The sequence below is a fragment of the Cucumis sativus genome, chromosome 5 (assembly GCF_000004075.3).
Source record: "Cucumis sativus cultivar 9930 chromosome 5, Cucumber_9930_V3, whole genome shotgun sequence".
NCBI lineage: Eukaryota > Viridiplantae > Streptophyta > Magnoliopsida > Cucurbitales > Cucurbitaceae > Cucumis > Cucumis sativus.
Window position 1 is genome coordinate 10,981,463 of NC_026659.2, and position 21,140 is coordinate 11,002,602.

The 21,140-nt window shown below is 32.6% G+C and overlaps 1 protein-coding gene across 2 annotated transcripts; it reads right to left on the reverse strand.

Moving 5' to 3' along the window:
* Positions 1-4,430: 4,430 nt before the first annotated feature.
* On the reverse strand, positions 4,431-14,529 carry LOC101212019 (non-lysosomal glucosylceramidase). 2 transcript variants are annotated; one of them, XM_004149576.3, is made up of 20 exons: positions 14,256-14,529; positions 13,007-13,085; positions 11,879-11,989; positions 11,472-11,528; positions 11,300-11,370; positions 10,823-10,922; positions 10,597-10,667; positions 10,179-10,279; positions 9,984-10,087; positions 9,821-9,874; positions 9,603-9,658; positions 9,402-9,440; positions 9,140-9,284; positions 8,111-8,292; positions 7,961-8,028; positions 7,167-7,239; positions 7,037-7,098; positions 6,033-6,957; positions 5,255-5,545; positions 4,431-5,106 (listed from the first exon to the last, which is right to left on the reverse strand). In XM_004149576.3, exons 2-20 carry the CDS (start codon positions 13,079-13,081, stop codon positions 4,836-4,838), a joined length of 2,856 nt encoding a protein of 951 aa, XP_004149624.1. In that variant the 5' UTR covers positions 13,082-13,085; positions 14,256-14,529; the 3' UTR covers positions 4,431-4,835. The 2 variants fall into 2 exon arrangements, with proteins under 2 accessions (XP_004149624.1, XP_031741550.1); XM_031885690.1 differs by having other exon boundaries at positions 11,879-11,973; positions 14,256-14,528.
* Positions 14,530-21,140: the final 6,611 nt, after the last annotated feature.

The following is a 21,140-nucleotide window of genomic DNA, read 5'->3' on the forward strand; positions in this document are numbered from 1 at the left end:
CCAAAGTCAACTCCCTCGAAAAAGACTATACTTCAACTCCCCACAACTCCACACGACAACCCCCTCTCTTCGAATCCAACCCACAAGAAAACTCATCCATCTTTTCTCACTTTAAACTTAGTTGCATCTTATGTAATCTTTATTTCTTTTTGCTTATGTATGTTACAATGCAAGTAATCACTTTTGATGTATTCTTTTAAGCGTTTATTTTTTCTTGTCACAGGTATAGCTCCCTGCCTTATTGTATTCTAATTTCTCTTTGTACTTCAATAACACTTGGATGAAATAAAGTGTGCAAAATAAAGTTTCATTTGTTATCTTTGCGTTTAACTTGTTAAGGAATCTTACTTAGAAAATATATCTATCATTTATTGAGGCGAGCAAGATTTACCTCAAACTAACTCTTGTAAAAGGTTTCTTAAAGACTAATCGTATCATTCATTTTCATTAATGAGATCTTTGCTAATCTCTAAATTGGGGGGTCGAAGAACCTTGCAAAGCAAGCAAAAGCAAGGTGTTTTAACAAAAGTTAAAACTAAGCCAAAAATGAAATAACTATCTAGAAATTCAGTTTTCGCTAATTAAATTAAAATAGCAACTCCTATGTTGCCTCCTCTAGCAAAAATAAGAAGAAAAGCTTCAAAAGTAAAAATTTAGAGAGTTGAGTAATAAGAGGCGATAAGAGTTACAGTTGAGAAGAGAAACGAACTCATAGAGTGTCTATGATTTTTCACTCAACGCTCAACCCATTGTAAATATAATAAAAAGCATTCGTTCGCTCAATAAAAAGTGACTTGAAACCTTTTCAAAATTGTAGTCATTTCAAAATGTGAAAATAAGGTTTGTGAAAGGGAATGATCAAGGGTATTTTGAGTATTAAGTTTTCCGCCTACTAAACTTAGAAATATTTTTATAATAAGAAGTACGAGAGGAGAGATTCTTTGATAATGAATCAAACTTTCTCCCATTGAGAGAAGTGTTGAAGCACAGAGGGGAAGGTGAATTGCTAAAGAGGATTAGTGCTTGAGGACAAGCGTAATACGAGGCAATGCTTGAGTACAAGCATTATTCTAAACTTAGGGGTGTGATAACTTGACGAAATTATCGTTATTATAGCCCTTTTTATTAGAATAATGGGATAAAATACATAAAGAGATGATCAGAACGCATAACTTATGTTGTAAATACATAAATATTTAGAAATATGATTTACATAAATGTTGTTCCTATTTTACACGGTTATCATGTTTAAACGCATGACAATTGGAAAAAGAAGAACGGAGCAGTTCACACTTGATATCTCGCACAAAGGCAATGCGATAGATCACGCTTGGCGAGTAACAACCCCAGGCGATAAACCTAACCATCACGCGAGGAAAGCTCACAAAAAGACAAGAATTGTAGTTTGAGTGAAGTGACTTCACAGGGGCAGATGACAGCGCTGATACACTCAAAGGAACAAAGTTTTCCAGCCGAAAAAGCAACCTATACAAGCACTTCATCCCCACCGAGAGAAAGGAGGCCTAAATAGGCAAGAGAAAAAGAGAGACTCAAATGATCAGAGAAAATTATAGAGAGAGAAAGAGCTTGAACAAGTTACCTGGAGATTAAACAATTGTGATAAAAGAGATCATTTGTTGTTGATTTCCAAAACTTGTAGTAACATTTTTCATTCTTCTATCTTTCCATTTGTAGTGTATGTACAATTACGAATTATAGTGTATGTACAATTCATATTGTATAATGACCGAAGGCCTATATTCTTTATACATAAACTGCATATTTATACCTTTTCAATCCACCATTTCTTAACGTCTCATCTATCTTCGTGTTATTAAATGAGAAGAGTTGTGATAAGTCTTGATATGGAGTTCAACTTATAAATCTTATCGCATAAGTTGGGTTATGTTTATCACTTTTCTAGTGTAAATCGCCAACTGCCTCGAAGAGTAAGTAGCGTTCAAACACTTTGAGAAAAGGTCGCCTTGATCATGTGCCCATTATGCAATTATAGTGCATTAAGGTTATCGCAATGTCTAAGCATCTAATAGTACGTAGAATTTCCTATACCAGTCATATATATACAAGTTAGTTCAACTCATTCCTCCTTAACTTAACTTACTCTATGTGCATGAGTCTCGAGCTGTAATTAAGTAGTTGTTGTTAGCATTACATTCTTTCAATTTAATTACCATAAAGCCTAAAGATAAGTGGGATCTAGAACTAACATCTATATCAATTCTTTGTGTTCGATCATAGATCACCTAGGTAAACCTACGGTTCGCTTGTATTTGGACGAGCTGTAGGAAAACTTGTTCTCAACGAGGATTTAAGTATCATATGATGAAAAGGTACACATAGTGAGCATCTAGCATGCTATGATCATGACCTATGAAGCATATGTAGAGAGTTACAATGAGCGCGTCATGTGCAATAACTGGACTCAATGACGTATTGCATCTACGTTACACACATCACAAAACTATTAAGTCCAAATACAAAATGAACCAATAGGCCTTGCCCAGTTGTTTTGATGTAGGCATGTTTGTGTCTTAACCGTCAGTATGCCAACCTAGCTATGATACCAATTGTCACAATAGCAACCTTTCAAATACGGAACGAATGATCGTGTGATACCTGTTCTACTCCGTCAACAATTCAACCGATCAAACTCTGAAAATCGTAGACAAACTCACGATACCATGTTACCTCCCTTCACGTTCTTGAGAAAATTGTTTTATAAAACGAGAGAGAAAGAAATTCATTAACACCATCGTTAAAGAAAACATTGAAGATTGTCAATTGCAAAAAAAAAAAAAACCTTGATCGGGGACTCAACTATTATGTCTCCCCTATCGTATATTTTGAACATTTTTAGCTTTGACAGACTTGTAGATGAAAATGAAGAAACGTCACACCCTAGTTCAACGACCTAAAAAGTTAAGCAATAAACTAAACTACGTACAAAAAATAAAGATAAGATGATTTTTAGGTATTTAAGCATACAGCCATAGGCAAACAACGCCCTTGACAAGTATGCCTGTGACATGGCATGCATAACAATATGCACACGCCTCATCATGTACCGCATGTTGGTTAGGTTGAAAAATTAACCACGTGACAATAAGCTTAATTATTAATCTTAAAATTGTTACCCATTTCAAATTTATCCCTAACATAGACTTGCACGAAACCCATGCTATAAGATTTCTCCAAACGCTCTAAAGGGCAAATAATAATAACTTTTAAGAAAATCAACCGTTAAACCAAAAGAGAAAAATCCTAACAATATTGAAGGTATAACCCCAAACTGTCAACAACTTCTACATCAATTAGCCTAAGAAAAAAACACAGAAGTCTTAAAATCACTTGCACCCAAATCTAAAAAAAAATATGTAGTTTACAAATGAATCATACCTATGTATTTCTTTTTCTAAAATCACTATTCCAACTATGCCTTTCATTTCTTTTTCTAAAATCACTATTCCAACTATCTCTTTCAAACACACCCTAGATACCCACAAAAATATATTGAATTTTTGAATAATTTAGTGTGAAAAAAAAAAACTCTATTCAACAATAAGTGGTGGAAACAAAAAGGAAAAATAAAACTAGGTATTGTTTATGCGAGATTCTAACCAAAGGCTCAAAACTCACTTCAATATGGGACTATGCCCAACACATGCTAATACTTAAAGTTTAGATGAGACTATGCCCAACACACTTTATAGGATAGTTAAGTATTTTCCTTTTCAACATCTATGCATCCATGTTAGGGTCCTAAGATGAGTCAGCTGAAATAATGGAGGGGAAGAGTATGTGTTCCAAATTATAGCCGCTGTGTTCTCTTTCCGATAGTAGGTGAACTCCATGACTCGATCTCAAGGGATTGGATGCAAAGATCTTTCTTCTTTAGGCTGTGCCCATATTTTGCAGCAAAACTCAGCTGTCCAACCACAATTTGTCATATGTCAAACTCTAATTTCTTCATTTTTGAAATATTTTTTAGCTTTATCTACTATGTGGTTTAGGTGGAATACAAGACTCTGAGTTGAAACACCCAAGTATTGCTCGAAAATGTAATCCAATTTTATAAAATATGAACTCTTTCTGTTCATGCTGATGGTGATGATTGTAAGAAAAATTATCATTTTTAGTTTTGTCATTAAGAAGCCATAGTTTTTTTTTAGGAATCTGCCCAAACAGCCAAACTAAAATTGACAAATAAACACATGAACACCAAAACTAGTATTTTAGGATCTTCCTCAAGGCATCATGCCCAAAAATAAGAACTTTATTCCACAGATTTCATCAGCATATTCGTATATTCATACAGCTAAATGCTACTGTCTTTTTGGCACATATATATATTACACTTCCTAAATAAAAGATAATCCTTAACCAAAATCAAAAAGTTTAAGATAGGAAGATGATAGAAATCCAATTCGAAGACTTTATTGAATCAACAGATAGCCAATGGCTGTTACAAGAATTCAACCATACACAAACAGAACACGAAGAGAGGAAATAAAAACAGTAACAACTTTCTACTTCCACCTCCCACTCTCTCTCTCCAGAGAACTCTGCCCCTTTCTGTATAAACCATTCCTCCGAAGGCCTAAGATACTGTGGGACCCATACCAGACTTCACCACTAAACTCCCATGCACTTCCCCTTATTACCCTTCAAATATAATCGGTGGCCTAACAGAAGATAAACAACCTCTTCTAAAGATTTAGATTCTCTCATCTTATAATTAAGCTCAAGATAATGAAGGTACAAATAATCATTATAGTTTATTAAAATATATTGAACCTACAGAAGATTGAAAGAATCTAGAAAAACCTCTTAAGGGTGTAATCATAGACGGTTTGTAGAACACTTGAAGATGTCCCATCTTCAGGCAACTTCAAATAGCGGGCAACTTTTGAAAACCTAGCATGGTGTCTTGATATGGCATCGCTATCGAGTTCTTTCAACTCCTCAATGACAGATACTTTTTCTGAAAATGCCCATTGCATCGCCCAAATCGCAAGAGGTCGCATGTAACACAATGATCTGTACCGATCCGTTGTTGTCCAAGCTTCTGGTGTCTGAAAGTTGTATCTGAACACAACAAAAAAATTTATAAATACGAGTCAATTTCTGAGTGAAAGACACGTATACTTATACATCTAGGCGCTAAAGAAAACAAGTATATATATGTATGTGTATATGTATGTATGTTAATGTATATATGTATGATATGACTTACCCAAGGCCATCTTCTGACCATGCAGCTTCATGGATGCCTTCTGCTGTTCGAAATGCCATGTCAGTCATATCTTCATGGATCATTGAAGCAGCAACCGCGTATGTCACTCCTGACCATATTTCTCTTGACTGCATTGAAGAAAAGTCTATCGTTCCATCTGGAAGCATCCCATTTACAGCACCTCGCTTCCCATCCTTCACCTTCATGACATTGTAATTGTATACCTTCGCCAGTGCACTTTTGGCCTTGTCTTCATCAACAATGGGAAGAAGACCTGAAGCTCTCGCATACCTGGCAGATAAATATTATGCTGCTATTAGAACTCCATAAATTATCTAGTCTCACATTCATACAATGTCGAAAATGGGAGGAAAGATGAAGGATTTCCAAATGAGATTAAAGTTGAAAGGCAGTTCCTACTCTACAGCTTAACAATATTAATTATTTGGGTTAGTCCTGTGCTTGGGGACTTTGAAAATCAATATTAATTAAAAAGAAAACAATAATACAGAGGTTTAAACTTAGGATCTCATGGACCATCTCTAATACATTTTAAATCACCGTCTAACACAAAAGCTTAAGTCGATGGATGAAGGTAGATTTAATATTATATCATCTAATATTTAATTCTAGATTCTAGTCCAGACTAAGGTAAAACCTAACTGCTAATGCATTAGAAAAAGAAGTATATTAAAGTGATAACTCCTTTGAGTTGTATGGCATTATGCTAAACTTTTTGTTATTATTAAAAAACTTCAAGATTTTATTTCATATATACCATTGTCCAGCCAACTGATCAGCTTGAATGGATGAACTTGAACTCCCGCCACTACTGTCATAGTTGAAGTAAGAACCATTCCACAATTTCTCATAGGCACGTTTTGCCTTCTGAAATTTGAACCAAAAATAGTGCTCAGCATCCTTTTCATCGGCTACACGAGCCAGGGCTGAAGCAGCCTGCAACGCTGCCACCCATAAGCCACCACTATATGCACTAACACCAGAGACAGACCACGTATCATAAGTCTGATCGGGGAACCCATCATTCTCAATCATCCCATCACCATCTCGATCGAACTGATCCATATAAGCTATGGCAAGGTAGACAGGGGGCCAGACAGCCTTTGCAAATTTCATATCCCCTGTGGCAACAACATCCCTATAAATTTGGAGGACAAATTTTGGATTCAAGTCCTTCCACCTATCTGTATTATATAGATTATATCCATTCACTTCAAACCATGGATCATTAACTCCGATGTCATGAGGAACAGCTCCAAGAACATTTCTTGCTTCCCATTTTCCATTATCAAGAAGTTGCATCTTGCTGGGATCATGCATCATCACTGCTGCTGCAAAATCTCGTTGAATGCTGAGTTCGAGTTTTGGAAATAGCATTATTATTGCAAAAGAGGAGTAAAAATGAACGTCATAGGTATTCCACATTGTGTATTCAACCCCTTCAAGGTAAAGGAACTGCCCAACATTCTCCTCCCCCTTTTGAAGCAGATTTACTCCAAATGCAGAATTTGACGCGACTGAATCACGTAACTCATCAAGTCTTGAAGTCATCCTCCCAAGAATATCATTAGCAGTGTCATTTTCATGGGACTCATAAATTACACTATCACCAGATCTGCATTGATCAAGGCAAAATCCTCTTTCCCCTATGCTTACTAAACTCTGAATTGGAAGCGACCCATCTATACAAACATTTTAAAAAATGATACAATTTTAATCAAAATCATAAATAGCAATCTTAAAATGGTAGGTTAGATATACCTGTCCAGATTGTCCCTCCTGCATTTAGATAATAAAGCTCATTAAAGAGAGTAACAGGATACCTGCATAAACCCAGAAACTTCAAAATCTGAAGGAATCGATGAACAATAACCGATATAACAAAGCCTACCATTTTGGAAACCTCTTGTCTTCAAGAACAGGTCTTTGCCAAGCATCAATTTGAGATTCCCAGTGATGATGTTCTAAGTCGGTCACAGAAACACAGGATGTTAAGCTAACGTATTTTTGGAAATAATTACATGAAGAAAGTTACGCAATGCCTCCTTTTAATAATAGATTCAAGCTCATCAGTCTTTCGAAAAAGTAGGTGCACAAGGAGGATTCAATTTAATGGTGAGTGATATGATGGAGAAATTTTCTAACAGGAGTGAACATCAGAGCAACATTTCTTCTAAAGGGAAAGAAAGACAAATTTGTAGTTCCAGAAGTTAACTACATAAACAAATAAACTATATAATTTGATTATTTCTATTCTATTTGAGGATTGCAGTAAGCAATTAAGAAACAATGAATCTAAGAACACATATACAAATAGGAGAATGAATACAACACGATAAGAACACAGTGACATGTCATTTTTAAAAAATTTGAGGGCACGCACACCACAATGACATGTTTATTAAAGTAGACATTTTCAAAAACATGTATCACTTTCACATCATATTAAAAGTAAATAGGTTGGTGCATTATATATTTTAGAAAATTAGTTTGATGTAATTTACACAATTTATTATTACTGTCATATATATCTCTTTAGTCTACTCAACAAATATTTGATGCATGTCTAATACATTTGTTGTTCTAATAAATGTCTTATACGTGTCCAACAAATTTTAGACTGTCCAAATGTTCACACAAATTGTGGTTTAGACAACCTAATTACACGATACAACTAAAAATTACCTAGTATAGCATCACGTGCAATATCGGCAGCAGCATCACCAAGGTTACCATAGAATTTTGTGTAACGCCTGCACAGAAAATCATCTTTGATCACATAGATAATATGATTGATTCAGGTTGTATCATTTGTTGTACAATTTTGCCACTAACCTGTGATAAGTTTTTCCTCTACAAAAGTTCACTTCAGGACAGTCCCATGACAACGAAAATGTCACAGTACGAACAGAATCAGATGAAACTGTAACTGAAGCTGAAACGGCCGCACCAATGGACGAACCCACTTCAGAGGGCATTGACATATCAGCAAATTTAAGCCGATCAAACGATCCATGCTATTACAACAATAATAGACATGTAAAGCTCCAAAAGGAAGCAAGTAATAATAGAAATGATTGTTTAAGGGAAAATATCAATTTATAGTCATAAAACTTTAGGGTTGTATCGATTTAAACCTTAAACCAGTAATTATATCAATTCAAACCCCTAACTTTTGTAAGTGTGTCAATTTACCTCAAAACTTGTGTGTAACCATTAAACACCTACACATTCGTAAATAGATCATTCAGACTCTTAGTCAGAATTCCCTTTGAAAATCATCCCATGCATCTACTCTAATCATCCATTTTGTAAAGACAACATTTGAAAAAGACCTCACACGTTTGAGAATCAATGTATGAAAGATTTTCAAAGGTAACCCTAAAGAAAGATATAAATTGATGACTTAGAACATTGATGAGTTTAATTGACTCAAAATCATATATTTCACACGATATTGATCGAACAAAATTTAAGGAACTACAGAAGTGCTTCGAGATTTAAATTGATGCAATTATCAGTTCATGCTTTTAATTGATACAGCCCCCAAAGTTTAAGGTATAAATGGATATTTGCCCAAATTTTAATAAAAATAGATTTTCAAAGGTAAACCCTAATGAAAGATCTAAATTGATGACTTAGAACATTTATGAGTTTAATTGAGACTCAAAATCATATGTTTCACACGATATTGATCGAACATAAATCAAAGGACTATGAAAGTTCTTCGACATTTAAGCTGATGCAATTATTATTTCATGATTTTAGTTGATACGGCTCCCAAAGTTTAAGGTGTAAATGGATATGTGCCCAAATTTTAATAATAATTGTAGCATGGACAGTAAAATACATCAAGCTAAATACCTCTTTGATCTCAAGCCACATATCCTTGGCTGATATACCCTGGGAATTACCAGATATTACAAAACAAGGGCAATCTGAGACATGAACCCCATTGCCCTCTTGAGCGGCAATAGCATACGTCACAGGGGGAAATCCACTTGCTGTCCTGATTATTTAAAAGAGAAGACAATAAGAAATATAAAACATATAATATATGATTGATTATTGCTCTAATAACACCCTGTCTCAATCCCCTTAATAAATGACCAAGAAAGGCACTTGCTTGTGATGTAGAAGCACAGTATGCACGCCATCTTTCTTCCTAAAGAAATCATAAATATTGTAGGTTAGATTTGAACTAATGATTAATGATAATTCTCTACAAATGCATGAGAAAGATTTTAATTAAAGCAACACTTGTAGTCGTAATTAAGATAATAAAGAAAAGAATAATAATGAGGTCTAGCTAGTATTACTTTCTTACTTTGTTCTCGAATTGATATGGTTACCAGAATACTCAGAAAGCCCTCCAACTGAATTCTGAATAACAAGAGAAAAGAAAAATCAAGTCCAAAGAATCTCATGATTCTAGATAAATCCAGACAAATTCAAAGTGATAATCTAAAAGAAGAATAATTAGTTCATGGCATAACATTAGGAAAGGAAATTATAATCAAATTAATAATCGAGATGAACACATACTGCCCAGGTGAAAAGCAAACTGACGTCAGCATCTGTTTTTCCAGAATTATGCAGCTGAAATGGAAAATATATCAAGAGGCCAATGGTGAACTAAAATTCATAAGACCAACAACAGCATAAAAAAAAGGATAAAATAAATGTAAATACATAAATTCATTTCTACCGTGAAAGTAAAAACTGAGACAGGGTAACTGCTCTCCTTGTAATTATGAGGAATAACAGGTGAAATCTGACGGCAAACTATTCTAAGTTCTGGATCCGGTTCACCTGCATTGGAGGAAAAGGGTGAAAAATGAACTGGACGTTATATAAACAATGATGAACCAACAAATCATAAAATGTAAGATTAAAAAAATACCATCATATATCGTCCAAGCTCGAGGATACAGAGCATGATATGTAGAGCTATGACCCTTCAAATTCCAATCCCAAGATCCAATGCCTGATGATTCAACTTCCCTGACGGTGCATATGATAATGAGAAGGCAGGTAGACAATTATTTTTTAGTTATCCCATTCAACAATTATGAGGATCTCACGTTGAAAACATGATACCTCACAATCTTTATGATATCAGTCCATGAAGCCAAAATAGCCATTCAGTCCAAAATTGGGTCCAACGACTCAAGAATGGTGAACTCTAAGAAGCACTATCTTTGAAGGAGCATGTTGAGGATTCCACATTAGGTTGGAAAACCTCACGATCTTACAATTTTTAAACAATACAATGGTCAAATGTAGATTTATTAGATGTCAATAAAAAGTTTAGTATCTACCTCTGAGTTTCAGGGCTCTGTGCACATAGTACAGTAGAATACTTCTCAGCGTTCGGTCGTGAGACGAAAACCTATTGAAGTACTTGTAACTAGATTATTATTAATAATTGAACTGACTCAAACTTTTCTATAACTAATGAGTCCCAAGAATGTAAATGAAATTACAATGTGTATGATACACATTAAAAAGCGTTTCAAGATAGCAAGGAAGGACATATGAACTCACAGAAAATTGATTTGCTAAAATTGGCTTATCTTCACATTTTCTAGGGAATAGTTGCCATCGTTGAAATTCACCTCGGTAACTTCTTCCAATGCTTCCTGATCTAAACATTTAGATTGTTAGATAGCAAAACAAAAAATTAAAAGAATAGTTACATATAATTCTCAGATCAATCTGAATGTATCGCAAGCTTACATAATTAACCACTTCAAATAATCATCATATCACTCTTGAACAATGAAAATAGACTAAGAGCATGTTTGGGAGTGTTCTTTAAATGCTTACAATCACTTTTTCCATGTCCAACATCAAGTCAATGTTTTATTTTCCACATGTAAATCATAAATGCAATGAAAATTGATATTCAATGATTTTTGGAGTGATATCCATACAATGAAAATTGATATAAAGTAAGGATATCGTAAGGTGCATGTTGTACTAAATTCGAAAAGGAAAAAATATAAAGATAGAAATACTTACCCAAGACCACCTAGAGGAATGGCATGAGTATCAGTTATACGACGTCTGATAAAAGGATTTATCATAGCCCCCTGAAATGAAGACAAGAAGAGCTATTCAATAATTTCTAAGTCCATTTACTTACAAACCTAAGAATCAATCTGAACTAGCAATATTACAATAAAATTACTACCCTTCCTTTGACAGATTCTTCTCGTATATAGCGGAATAGCCTATACCCTACTGGAGCCTGGAAGAGAAGAAGAGTGAGCAATATGACATACCTGATAGTTCAAACCATGACCTTAAACTGCATATTTTGGATGCTCTAAGTACCGGAAAAGTGTAAAAACATTTATTTTATAAAATAGACAAGCATGTATTTTCACACTATCATATCTATAAAATAAGACCAATCCTAGATGGAGTGTCTATCAAATTCTGATATTAAAGAAATAAAATAATGAATACCAAGTTTTTTTAACTGCTTGGACACCAAGTAATACTGAACAGCTATCATACATGTTAATATTATCAACACACAAGATTATGACGGTACAATACAGATTTTAAAAGAAATCATCTTAAATTTAAAAATACCAGATGAATTATCTCTTTCAGATGCAACCTGAACTGCCAAAGTGAAGTTCCTTCCCTGTTTAATTTTCTTTGCCAGGTGAGTGATGGAGTTTGCCCTGGATCAATGCCAGTCTATACAAATTGAGGAAAGTTCAGGCTATGATATATATAATAATCAATAGGAATAGGCATTCTCTAGGAATTAATATTACTAGATGCATATATCCCTTACTATAAATAAAGATTAGTCTCCCTTGTTTTTAGCACTGCAACCGTTTCCAAGGCTTGAAAGGAAGGAATTAGCCTCTCAAATATTCCAAGGACCACGATCACAACAAGGAACACAAAGATGTAAATTCAAGCGAAGTCTACGGATACTTCTAGGCATGCTTTTTTAAATTAGTGGCCATTAATTGAACAGTTTAGTTCTGTTTATTCTGTCATAGACAAAACGGAACCATTTCCCCCTTGAAATATGTGAGAAGCCTTAACATAGGAGGATTATTTAGAATGTTGAGCAAGTGTTTGGGGCACTGAGTTTAGTTATGAAGTTTAGACTTGATATGTTGGAGTTAGGAAGTCTATGTTTTGAGTGTAAAATTGTAAAAATGGAGTTTCTCAATAAATGTGCAAAAGGGAGAAAGAGGAAAATATGGAGTTCCTAGATAAAAGTGAAAACTTCAATAGTGAACACTATTGAAATTAGTGTAGTTGTGTTATTTAACACCAACTTATAAAATCGGTGGGTCGAATACTCCCAAAGCTTCTTCTGTGAGGAAATGAGAAAGCAAATACTGTCTGATTCAAAAAATATATATATCTTCTAGAAAATAATTCCCTCTTTAAAAAGTATCCTCTCCTAAAGGGTAACTTCTTTGGCTTCTTAACATCCTTACTCTGCAATATTGGGCTAAAAAAGGACTCAAACTTTAAAATTTACATTTTAATCACAAAATATTTGACATACCATTCTTTAATAATTACTCAAATTCAAAAAGCATCCGTAAGAGTAGATCAGATGCACAGATAATACAGAGAGCTTATCCCCATTTATAGCATATTATGCAAAAGGTAAAGCTATTTTGAATGTCATTGAAAATGGATCAGATCATCTTTAACCATAAAAAATGATTGAATGCACCATTTAACCTTTTCAGTTAGAGATTTATTGATGTCCTCATCTTGCTCAACCAAGCCATTTCCCAACTTCTTGCCTTCTGACATATTTCTGTCAACATGGGGAAAAAATGATACAGTTATAAGTGAAGTTATATCCATAAAGCCTACGATAATCAAAGAGATGGGAGACCAACAAGAACTGAAATGACCCCTAATCCAAACATCATTCTTAATTTTTTCTGCATCACAATTACAATTGGCATACATACACAAAACGTTCGCACACACAGAGATAGAGATGGTGAAGTTAATAACCACAAAGTAGGAAATTAAAGCCGCATCTGATCATTATCTAATTTTGGAAAATTAAGCTATGAACACTACTTCCATCTATAGGTTTCTATGGTTTGTTGTCGATGTTCTACTCTTGTTTTCAAAAAGCATGCCAAGTTTTGAAAAGAAAAATAGTTTTTGTTATTAGAATTTGACTAGGAACTCTACTGTTTCCACAATATTAGGGAGCCTACCCGATCCACCTGCGCCAGCTCATCACAAACGTGCCAAGTCCACCACCTATGGCTGTTCAGGTTGTTAGCAGGATATTTATTTTATTCTTCATCTATTGGTGATTTTTGTATTGTTACGAATGTGTTCCTATTATGGTGGGAGTTAGTTTCTTCCTTGTATGGGTTACGAGTGTATAAATATGGGCATACTCTGCTGAATAAATACAACACGAAAAACTTGATCTCATCCCACTCAAACTTGTTGAGTTCTAAAACACTGATTCACAAGATCTGTGAATTGGGAGGAAACCAACATAAATTTCAAAACAAGAAAACTAAAAAACTAAATTGTTATCAATCCAGGCCTAAATTCTTATTTTTCTCAATACAAATTAAAGCCAACTATACGATGAGAAAAATATCCAAGTGTTCAAGAAATCATACTTCTCATCCCAAACAAGAATTCTATAAAATTTCGAATAATAAAAATTCAGAAGTTGAAGCAAAAAAGCATGGGAATCGAGGAAAATCAAAACCCAAATCAGTTGAGTCAAAAGATCAAGATGAAAAAAAGAAAAAAGTCAACCTCAGATTGCATTGTACAGGACAAAAAAAAACAAGTTCAATCAAGCAATTGGGAAAATAAAACTAAAATTATAGTATAAAGCCGGGGAATTAAGGAAGACAAAAAGCCAATCAAGTTGAATCGAATTACACTGAACCGGAAAAAACGAGAGAAGTAGAGAGAAAAAGGGAAATCAAAGAAGACATACATGATAAGGATGATGAGGAAAAAGGGAAGTGGAATTGAAGAAGAAGAAGAAGAAGAGAAAGCCTTAATGAGAGCTCCAGTGGCGGAAATGGAAAATTCTCCATTGCTTATTCATATAGAATTAGTGAATTGCAACTCAATCCGATTTTTCTCTCTCTGTCTCGTCATCAATTCATGCAAATTTCGTTTACCAATTCTTGCAATCATTTTTCCTTAGGACGGCAGCCTTCTTCCCATTGATCCAAATGTAAACTTCTATTTCTCGTCTGTCGTTTCTCTGTTGATTTTAGTTTAAAATGTTTATTTATTTCCTCTTTTTTCTTTTTCTTTTTTTTAATATTGCATGAAAATGCTAATAAAGTGAGTGAATGACGTATGGTTCTTCGTCAATGGTTAACACTTCAACATATACGGTAAGAGTGCAACCAACAAGCAACAATAAAATAATGGATCAACTCGTTTGGCTGGATTTCATTTTTTACTATAATATTGCTTTGCATTAAAAGAAAATAAAATAATGTTGATCATTTCTTGAATCAATTTTCTTTTATTGGAAAAAAGCTTTATTTAAAAACAAATTATAACCATGGGTCCCTTTTAATATTTTAATTATTATTGGCCATATACATTTTTCAAATTATAGTATAATTAAAACAACCATGGTCTTTTCTCCTCCTCAAGAAATCCTTTTTCAAATCTTATAGCTATTTTATAGATTCTTCCAATTCTCTATAGAGGACCAACTTGTAAGGAAAATAAAGTAAAATAATCCCAAGAAATAAGCTTGAGTGATCAAGTATGGGGAATTTAAACTAAGAGACGACCTAGTATATTGATTACCCTAAAACCTTGTAATTGATTGGTTTATTAATTTAACAATTGAATATATTAAATTATTCATCAACCGTTAAAATCCAAGGTAAATATGTAGTTGACGTACAGATGGGTCATGTTCGAAATAATCTAGAGTGTTTATAGTATATAGATAAGGATTGATGTCTTAATTTCAAATGTTTCCAAGAGTTCTTTGGTTTGAGGTTTTCCTAACATTAAATTTGAAAAAGGTGAAGTTTGTGATGCTTATCAAATTGATAAGTAAATTAAGTCTACATTCAAATCTAAAATATAATCTCTACTACTAAACCTCTACGACTATTACATATGGACTTATTTGGTCATTCTACCATTGCTAGCTATGGAGGAAATTATAATGCATTTGTGATTGTTGATTGTTTTTCTAGATTGGCTTGAATTTTGATGAAAAAACATAAGCATGATGTTTTGAAAAGTTTTATTAGTTTTGCAAAAAGAATTCAAAATTAAAAAGGATTTCTTATTTTTAAAATTAGGAGGGATCATGGAAGAGAATTTGATAATGATGTTTTAAAATCTTTTTGTGAAAAAAAATTGTTTTTCTCATAATTTTTTCTCTCGAGTAACTCCTTAACAAAACGCTCTGGTTTACCTAAATATTGCCAGGTGGAAGCCATTAACACCAGTTGCTATGTTTTAAATAGAGTTTCATTAGGACAGTCTTTAGATAAAACTCCGCAAAATTCCAAATAATATTGGATACTTCAATGCTTTTTGTTGCATATGTTATATTTTGAACAATGAAGAAAATCTTGAAAACTTTGATTCTAAGATAGATATTGGTATTCCTGTGGGATGTTCCTCTGCTAGTAAAGCTTATAGAATTTTCAATATAAAAGAACTTTAGTTATCGAGGAATATAGGCATGTTGTGTTCGACGAATATTGCAATAATATTTCTATTGAGTTTATTTGTAGTGATGATTTAAAAAAAAAAAACGTTTTGAAGAGGAAAAGAAATTGTTTCATGTATACAAGAAATGATTAACAATGAAAGAAAAAAAGACGATTCTTCCTCCATGACTAATGAAGTGGAGATATGCTATATCCCATCCAAAGGATTTTATTTTTAGTGATCGTGAACAAGGTATGCAAACTCGGTTTTCTTTAATTTGTTTAGTAATCTTGTTTTTGTTTCTCAAATAGAACCTAAAAGTTTTAAAGATGTCGAATGTGATGAGTTGGATTTTAACTAAACAAGAAGAATTGAATCAATTTGAATGGAACAAAGTTTGGGAGTCAGTGCCTATAGACCTTCTAATGCATCTATAATTTAAACTAAATGGGTTTATAGAAATAAAATGGATGAAAATGATAACATCCTTAGAAATTTGTGGGAATAACTCTTTACTAAAACAGTTATCTCTTTGTAAAAGACATATAGTCAAATTTGTAAGTTTTAATTTCTTGTCTAACTAGAGTTCAACTAAGGGTCATAGGGTAGTCTATAAATACTCTTTATCTCTTTGATATTTCATACACAACAAACATAAAGGAAATAATACCTTGCTCTCCCAAAGCACAATGGACATAGGTCTTGTCGAACCACTTTAAAACATCGTGTGTTCATCTTCTCTCTTCATCTTCTCTTCATCTCTCCATCACACAAAGAAAACCAGAAATTGCAATAAAAGAAAGAACAGAAAGATTCTTGAAAGCTTCTTCTTCAATCATTTGTAAACACAGATCTACACACCGGTGAAACTAAGGGAAAAGTAAAACACAAGTAAGTACAAAGAGAGAACTCACCTCTTTATGCAATTAGGTGGCTTCCTCGTGTCCATACGAGTGGCAATCCCTTCAGAAATAAAGCTAGACTTGTAACTCAAGGTTATTGTCAAGAAGGTATAGATTATGAATAGATTTTTACCTTAGTTGCTAGATTAGAAACTATTAAAATGTTGCTTGCTTTTGCTTCTTATAAGAATTTCATTTTGTATCAAATGGATGTAAAAAGTGTATTTTTAAATGGTTACATTGCGGAGGAAATCTATACGTAGAACCACCTTTGAGTTTTAAAAATTTTTACTTGCCTAATCAATCACGTTTATCTATAGTATATATAAAAGTCCCCATGTGAAGAAAAAAAAATTCCCATTATATCCTTGAGTTCAGTTCTATGTTCCAAATCACTCATTCGTTTTACAATAAATTCATTTTTAATTTTATTTTTTTATAATATAAATAATTATAAAAGACCCACTCTCCACACTACTTTTTTATCTAATTATACTTAAGTTTAGGAGAGTTAAAATATGCACATGATATGAAAAGTTAGAATGAAAATGGTTTGTCATTTAGTCACTGCTTTTTGAATTAATTATACTTTAAGTTTAGTGGAATCAAAGTATGGAAGATGTGATTTGGAATGCAAATGGATTTTCATTTACATTTTAGAAATTAATTAAAAATTAAATATCTTATTAATTCTAATTAACAATACAAATTTGAAGATTTGAAAGTTGAAAAGTTTTTGCAACATTTTTTTTCTACTATATAAAAGGATTCTTTGATTTTTTTTTTCTACAGCATTTGTGTGTATGTTCAAAACTTCTATATTTGGAAGTCTATTGGTTTAAAAAGTGTCAACATTTGAATCATATTGTTTGATTATAGAGTTGAAGACTTTGAACAAATCGTGGAGAATCGGGCAATGGGTGATCATGTAGAAAAATAAGTTTTCTTCCACGAATACCATTAAGCCCATCAAATGACATTGGATATTCATTCAAGTTCAAGACAAAATAATTTCTCATTCGTTTATGCTTTGCAATGACAATTAACAAAGCACAAGGACAAACAATTCCTAATGTTGAAATATATATTCATGAAAATGTGTTTTCTGATGGAGAACTTTATGTTGCACTATTTAGAAAAAATTCAATGACGACACCAAAAGTTTGGATAAGCCCATAGGTGACAATAAGTTACCTTCAAATTGTACAAAAAAGTATTGTTTATAAAGAAATCTTTTTTTCATATATGCAAGTCTTACATTTAAATTCTAACACCAACTGGCATATAGCAATGAGGACTTAAATGTGAAGAACTATAAAGACTAGGTCAACAAAAAACTATCTAACATACCAATCCATTTCCACATCTAAACTCATACATGCACAATTAAACCATAGAGATCCAATGACACCTAATATAATTTATGTAACCTCAAAACAAACAATCGAAAAGGAAATTATCAAGCATCAACACAACTCAACTCCAACTCAACCAATTACAAGAGCGATGGTTTTCGTACTTGAAAGTCGATTCTTGTAGAAGCAAAAACAACAAATCATCGCTAATATCGTCGTCACCACAAAGCACTACGCCGCCATGGAGGCTGAGAAATCCATTCTCAAAGCTCAAGGTGCCGAACTCTCTAATTGTTGCAAACGTAAGAGAAGAGGAAAAGAAAAAGAAGGAAAAAGAAGAAGATGAGGCAAAGAGATAAAAGAAGAAGAGGCATAGAGATAAAAGAAGAATAAGAAATGGGTGAACGATACCTTGTTCTTCCTTGGGCGAGAGAAAATCGTTCGTATGAAGCTAGGGCTATGGGAAATTTGGGAGGAGCTGTTCGTCGTCCCTCGTTCAGAAATTTGAGAAAGTTACGAACTGACAGAGCATTTGTTAAGTTTATGAAAATTTTGAGAACTTTGCGAGGGAAAAAAGGGAAATTTAATTTGGGGTATTGATGGAGAAATGAAAGAAAATCTTGGGGATAATTTTTTTTAGATAAAAAAAAACTTATTTAAAAATTAGTAATTCTTGACATTTAAGTAAATAAAACTATACTTGACGCTCTCAATATAACCTATTTGTTCTTCTACATAAATGCTTGACTTGATATGAAAGAATAAAAAAAACTCTCAAGTATAGCAAAACTACAAGCGTCAAGTAATGCTGATTTTGTAGTAGTGTGTCTTTTACTAGTAAGTTGAAAAATGCTCTATATGGTTTAAAAGAAGCTCCAAAAACTTAGTATGATAGACTTAGCAACTTGGGGATGACTTTAAGATGGAAATAATTTGACAATACTCTCTTTATTAAAGTTAAAGAAAATGATTTGCATGCTTATAGTGTAAATATATGTGGATGATATTATATTTGATCCTACTAATCCAACTTTGCGTGAGAAATTTTCAAAGTATATGCATAGCGAATTTGAGATGAGTATGATAGGAGAACTTAGTTTCTTCCTTCTTAGACTAAAATCAAACAACTCAAAGATGGCATTTTCAAAAGTCAAGAAAAATACACAAGGGATTTGCTCAAGAGATTCAAATTCAAAGAAGATAGAATTGCAAAAACTCCTATGAGCACTTCCAACTAAGCTTGACGTACAAAGATGAAAAAGGTAAATGTGTGGATATAAAGACTTATCGAGATATGATTTGATCCTTACTTTATTTGACCTCTAGTAGACCCAATATCATGTTCACTGTATGGCTTTGAGCTAGCTAGATTTCAATCTTGTCCTAAGAAATCACATTTGCATATTGTTTAAAGAATATTTAAATATTTGTTTGGAACTACTGATGTTGGATTATGATATCCTAGAACTGTTTGAGTTTTATTTGATATGATATTCCAAGGCACTTGCTAATTTCTTGGTAGTGTTTTAGTATCTTGGTTTAATAAAAATAAAATTTTGTTTGCTTTATCCACTACCGAAGCAGAATATGTTATGGCTGATACTTGTTGTGTATATATTCTTTGCATGAAACAAAATATTTGTAGTTTTGGATAAAAATTTGATAATGTGCCTATATTTTATGATAATATACCAGTGCTATTAATTTGACTAAAAATTGTATACATCATTTTAGAAGTAAGCATATTGATATTATGCATCACTTCATTAGAGAGCGTGGGCAAAATGATCATATCACTCTTGAGTTTGTAAACTCTAATAATCAATTAACAGATTTTTATCAAGCCTTTGAAAGAAGAAAGTTTTAGTAAAAACAAGTTTGAGCTTGGAATTATTCATTGTGATGCATCTTGAATTTATAACTTACTTAATATTGTCGTAGAATGCATGTATCGATAGGAATTAAAAAATTTGTATTAGTTTAATTATATGATTAGGGAGAGTTTTTACAAGCTTATTGTTCTGTTTTTTACTAGTAATGTTGCATAATTGTTTCCTTTGAATGTATTATTTAGAGGGAGAACTAACTAAGGGGGAGAGGTTGATTGTTTTGAATGAATTTCAATCATGAACTTTATGCTGATATGCACACATGATATTTAAATTACTTATTGATCACTTGTTGTTATGGTCATGGGCTTTTCAACTTATTTTTGCTAGATGATTTGGGAGATTGTTAGTTTCTTTTACCTTTAATCTCAAATTAATTAATATTTTAATGATAACAAATCTAATTTTGTTTACTAATAATTTTATATTATTTTGAATAGTTCATAACATAACATACAGCTCCGAACAATAGTTCAATGGCTTTTGAACCACTCAAATTATAGCTAAAAAATAGACACTTCAAATAAGAACAAAAAAAAACACTATGTTGATGACTTGGCAGCTTATTCACCAAAATGGACCAATCCAAAAGTGTATTTGAAACCTTGAGAGTGCAACACGTGATTTACTTTTAATTTTGATTGGATTAAAAAAGAAAATTGATTTTGAATCATTTAGTTTTACTTATTTAAAAAAATATATACTATTTTTAATTTTTGTAGGATTTAAGAACAAAATTAAATTATTATATTTGATCGGAAAAATGGGTAATAATATAGGTTGTGTTTGACCAAACCACTGTAAAATTAATCGTGTCCTATTCTCCAACCCTTTCTTCATCTTATTGCATTTGATTTTAATTACGTATTTTTGTTTGTTGAAATTGATTTAATCTATTATTGCATGCTTATTTATCAATCTTGTTATTTATCTTCAATTACGTTTTTTGTTAATTTATTTTTAAATTATATAATTAGTTTAAATTGAGTTTATTGTTCAAAATGTTTAATTAAATCTTATTCACCCCTCCAGA

Coding starts and splice junctions, on each gene's coding strand:
- LOC101212019 (XM_004149576.3), bottom strand. CDS start 13,081: ATGTCAGAAGGCAAGAAGTTGGGAAATGGCTTGGTTGAGCAAGATGAG. Junction 10,923..11,299: donor ATTCCTCTAGGTGGTCTTGG/GTAAGTATTTCT, acceptor CTAAATGTTTAG/ATCAGGAAGCATTGGAAGAA. Junction 5,107..5,254: donor TGGTCAGAAGATGGCCTTGG/GTAAGTCATATC, acceptor TGTTGTGTTCAG/ATACAACTTTCAGACACCAG.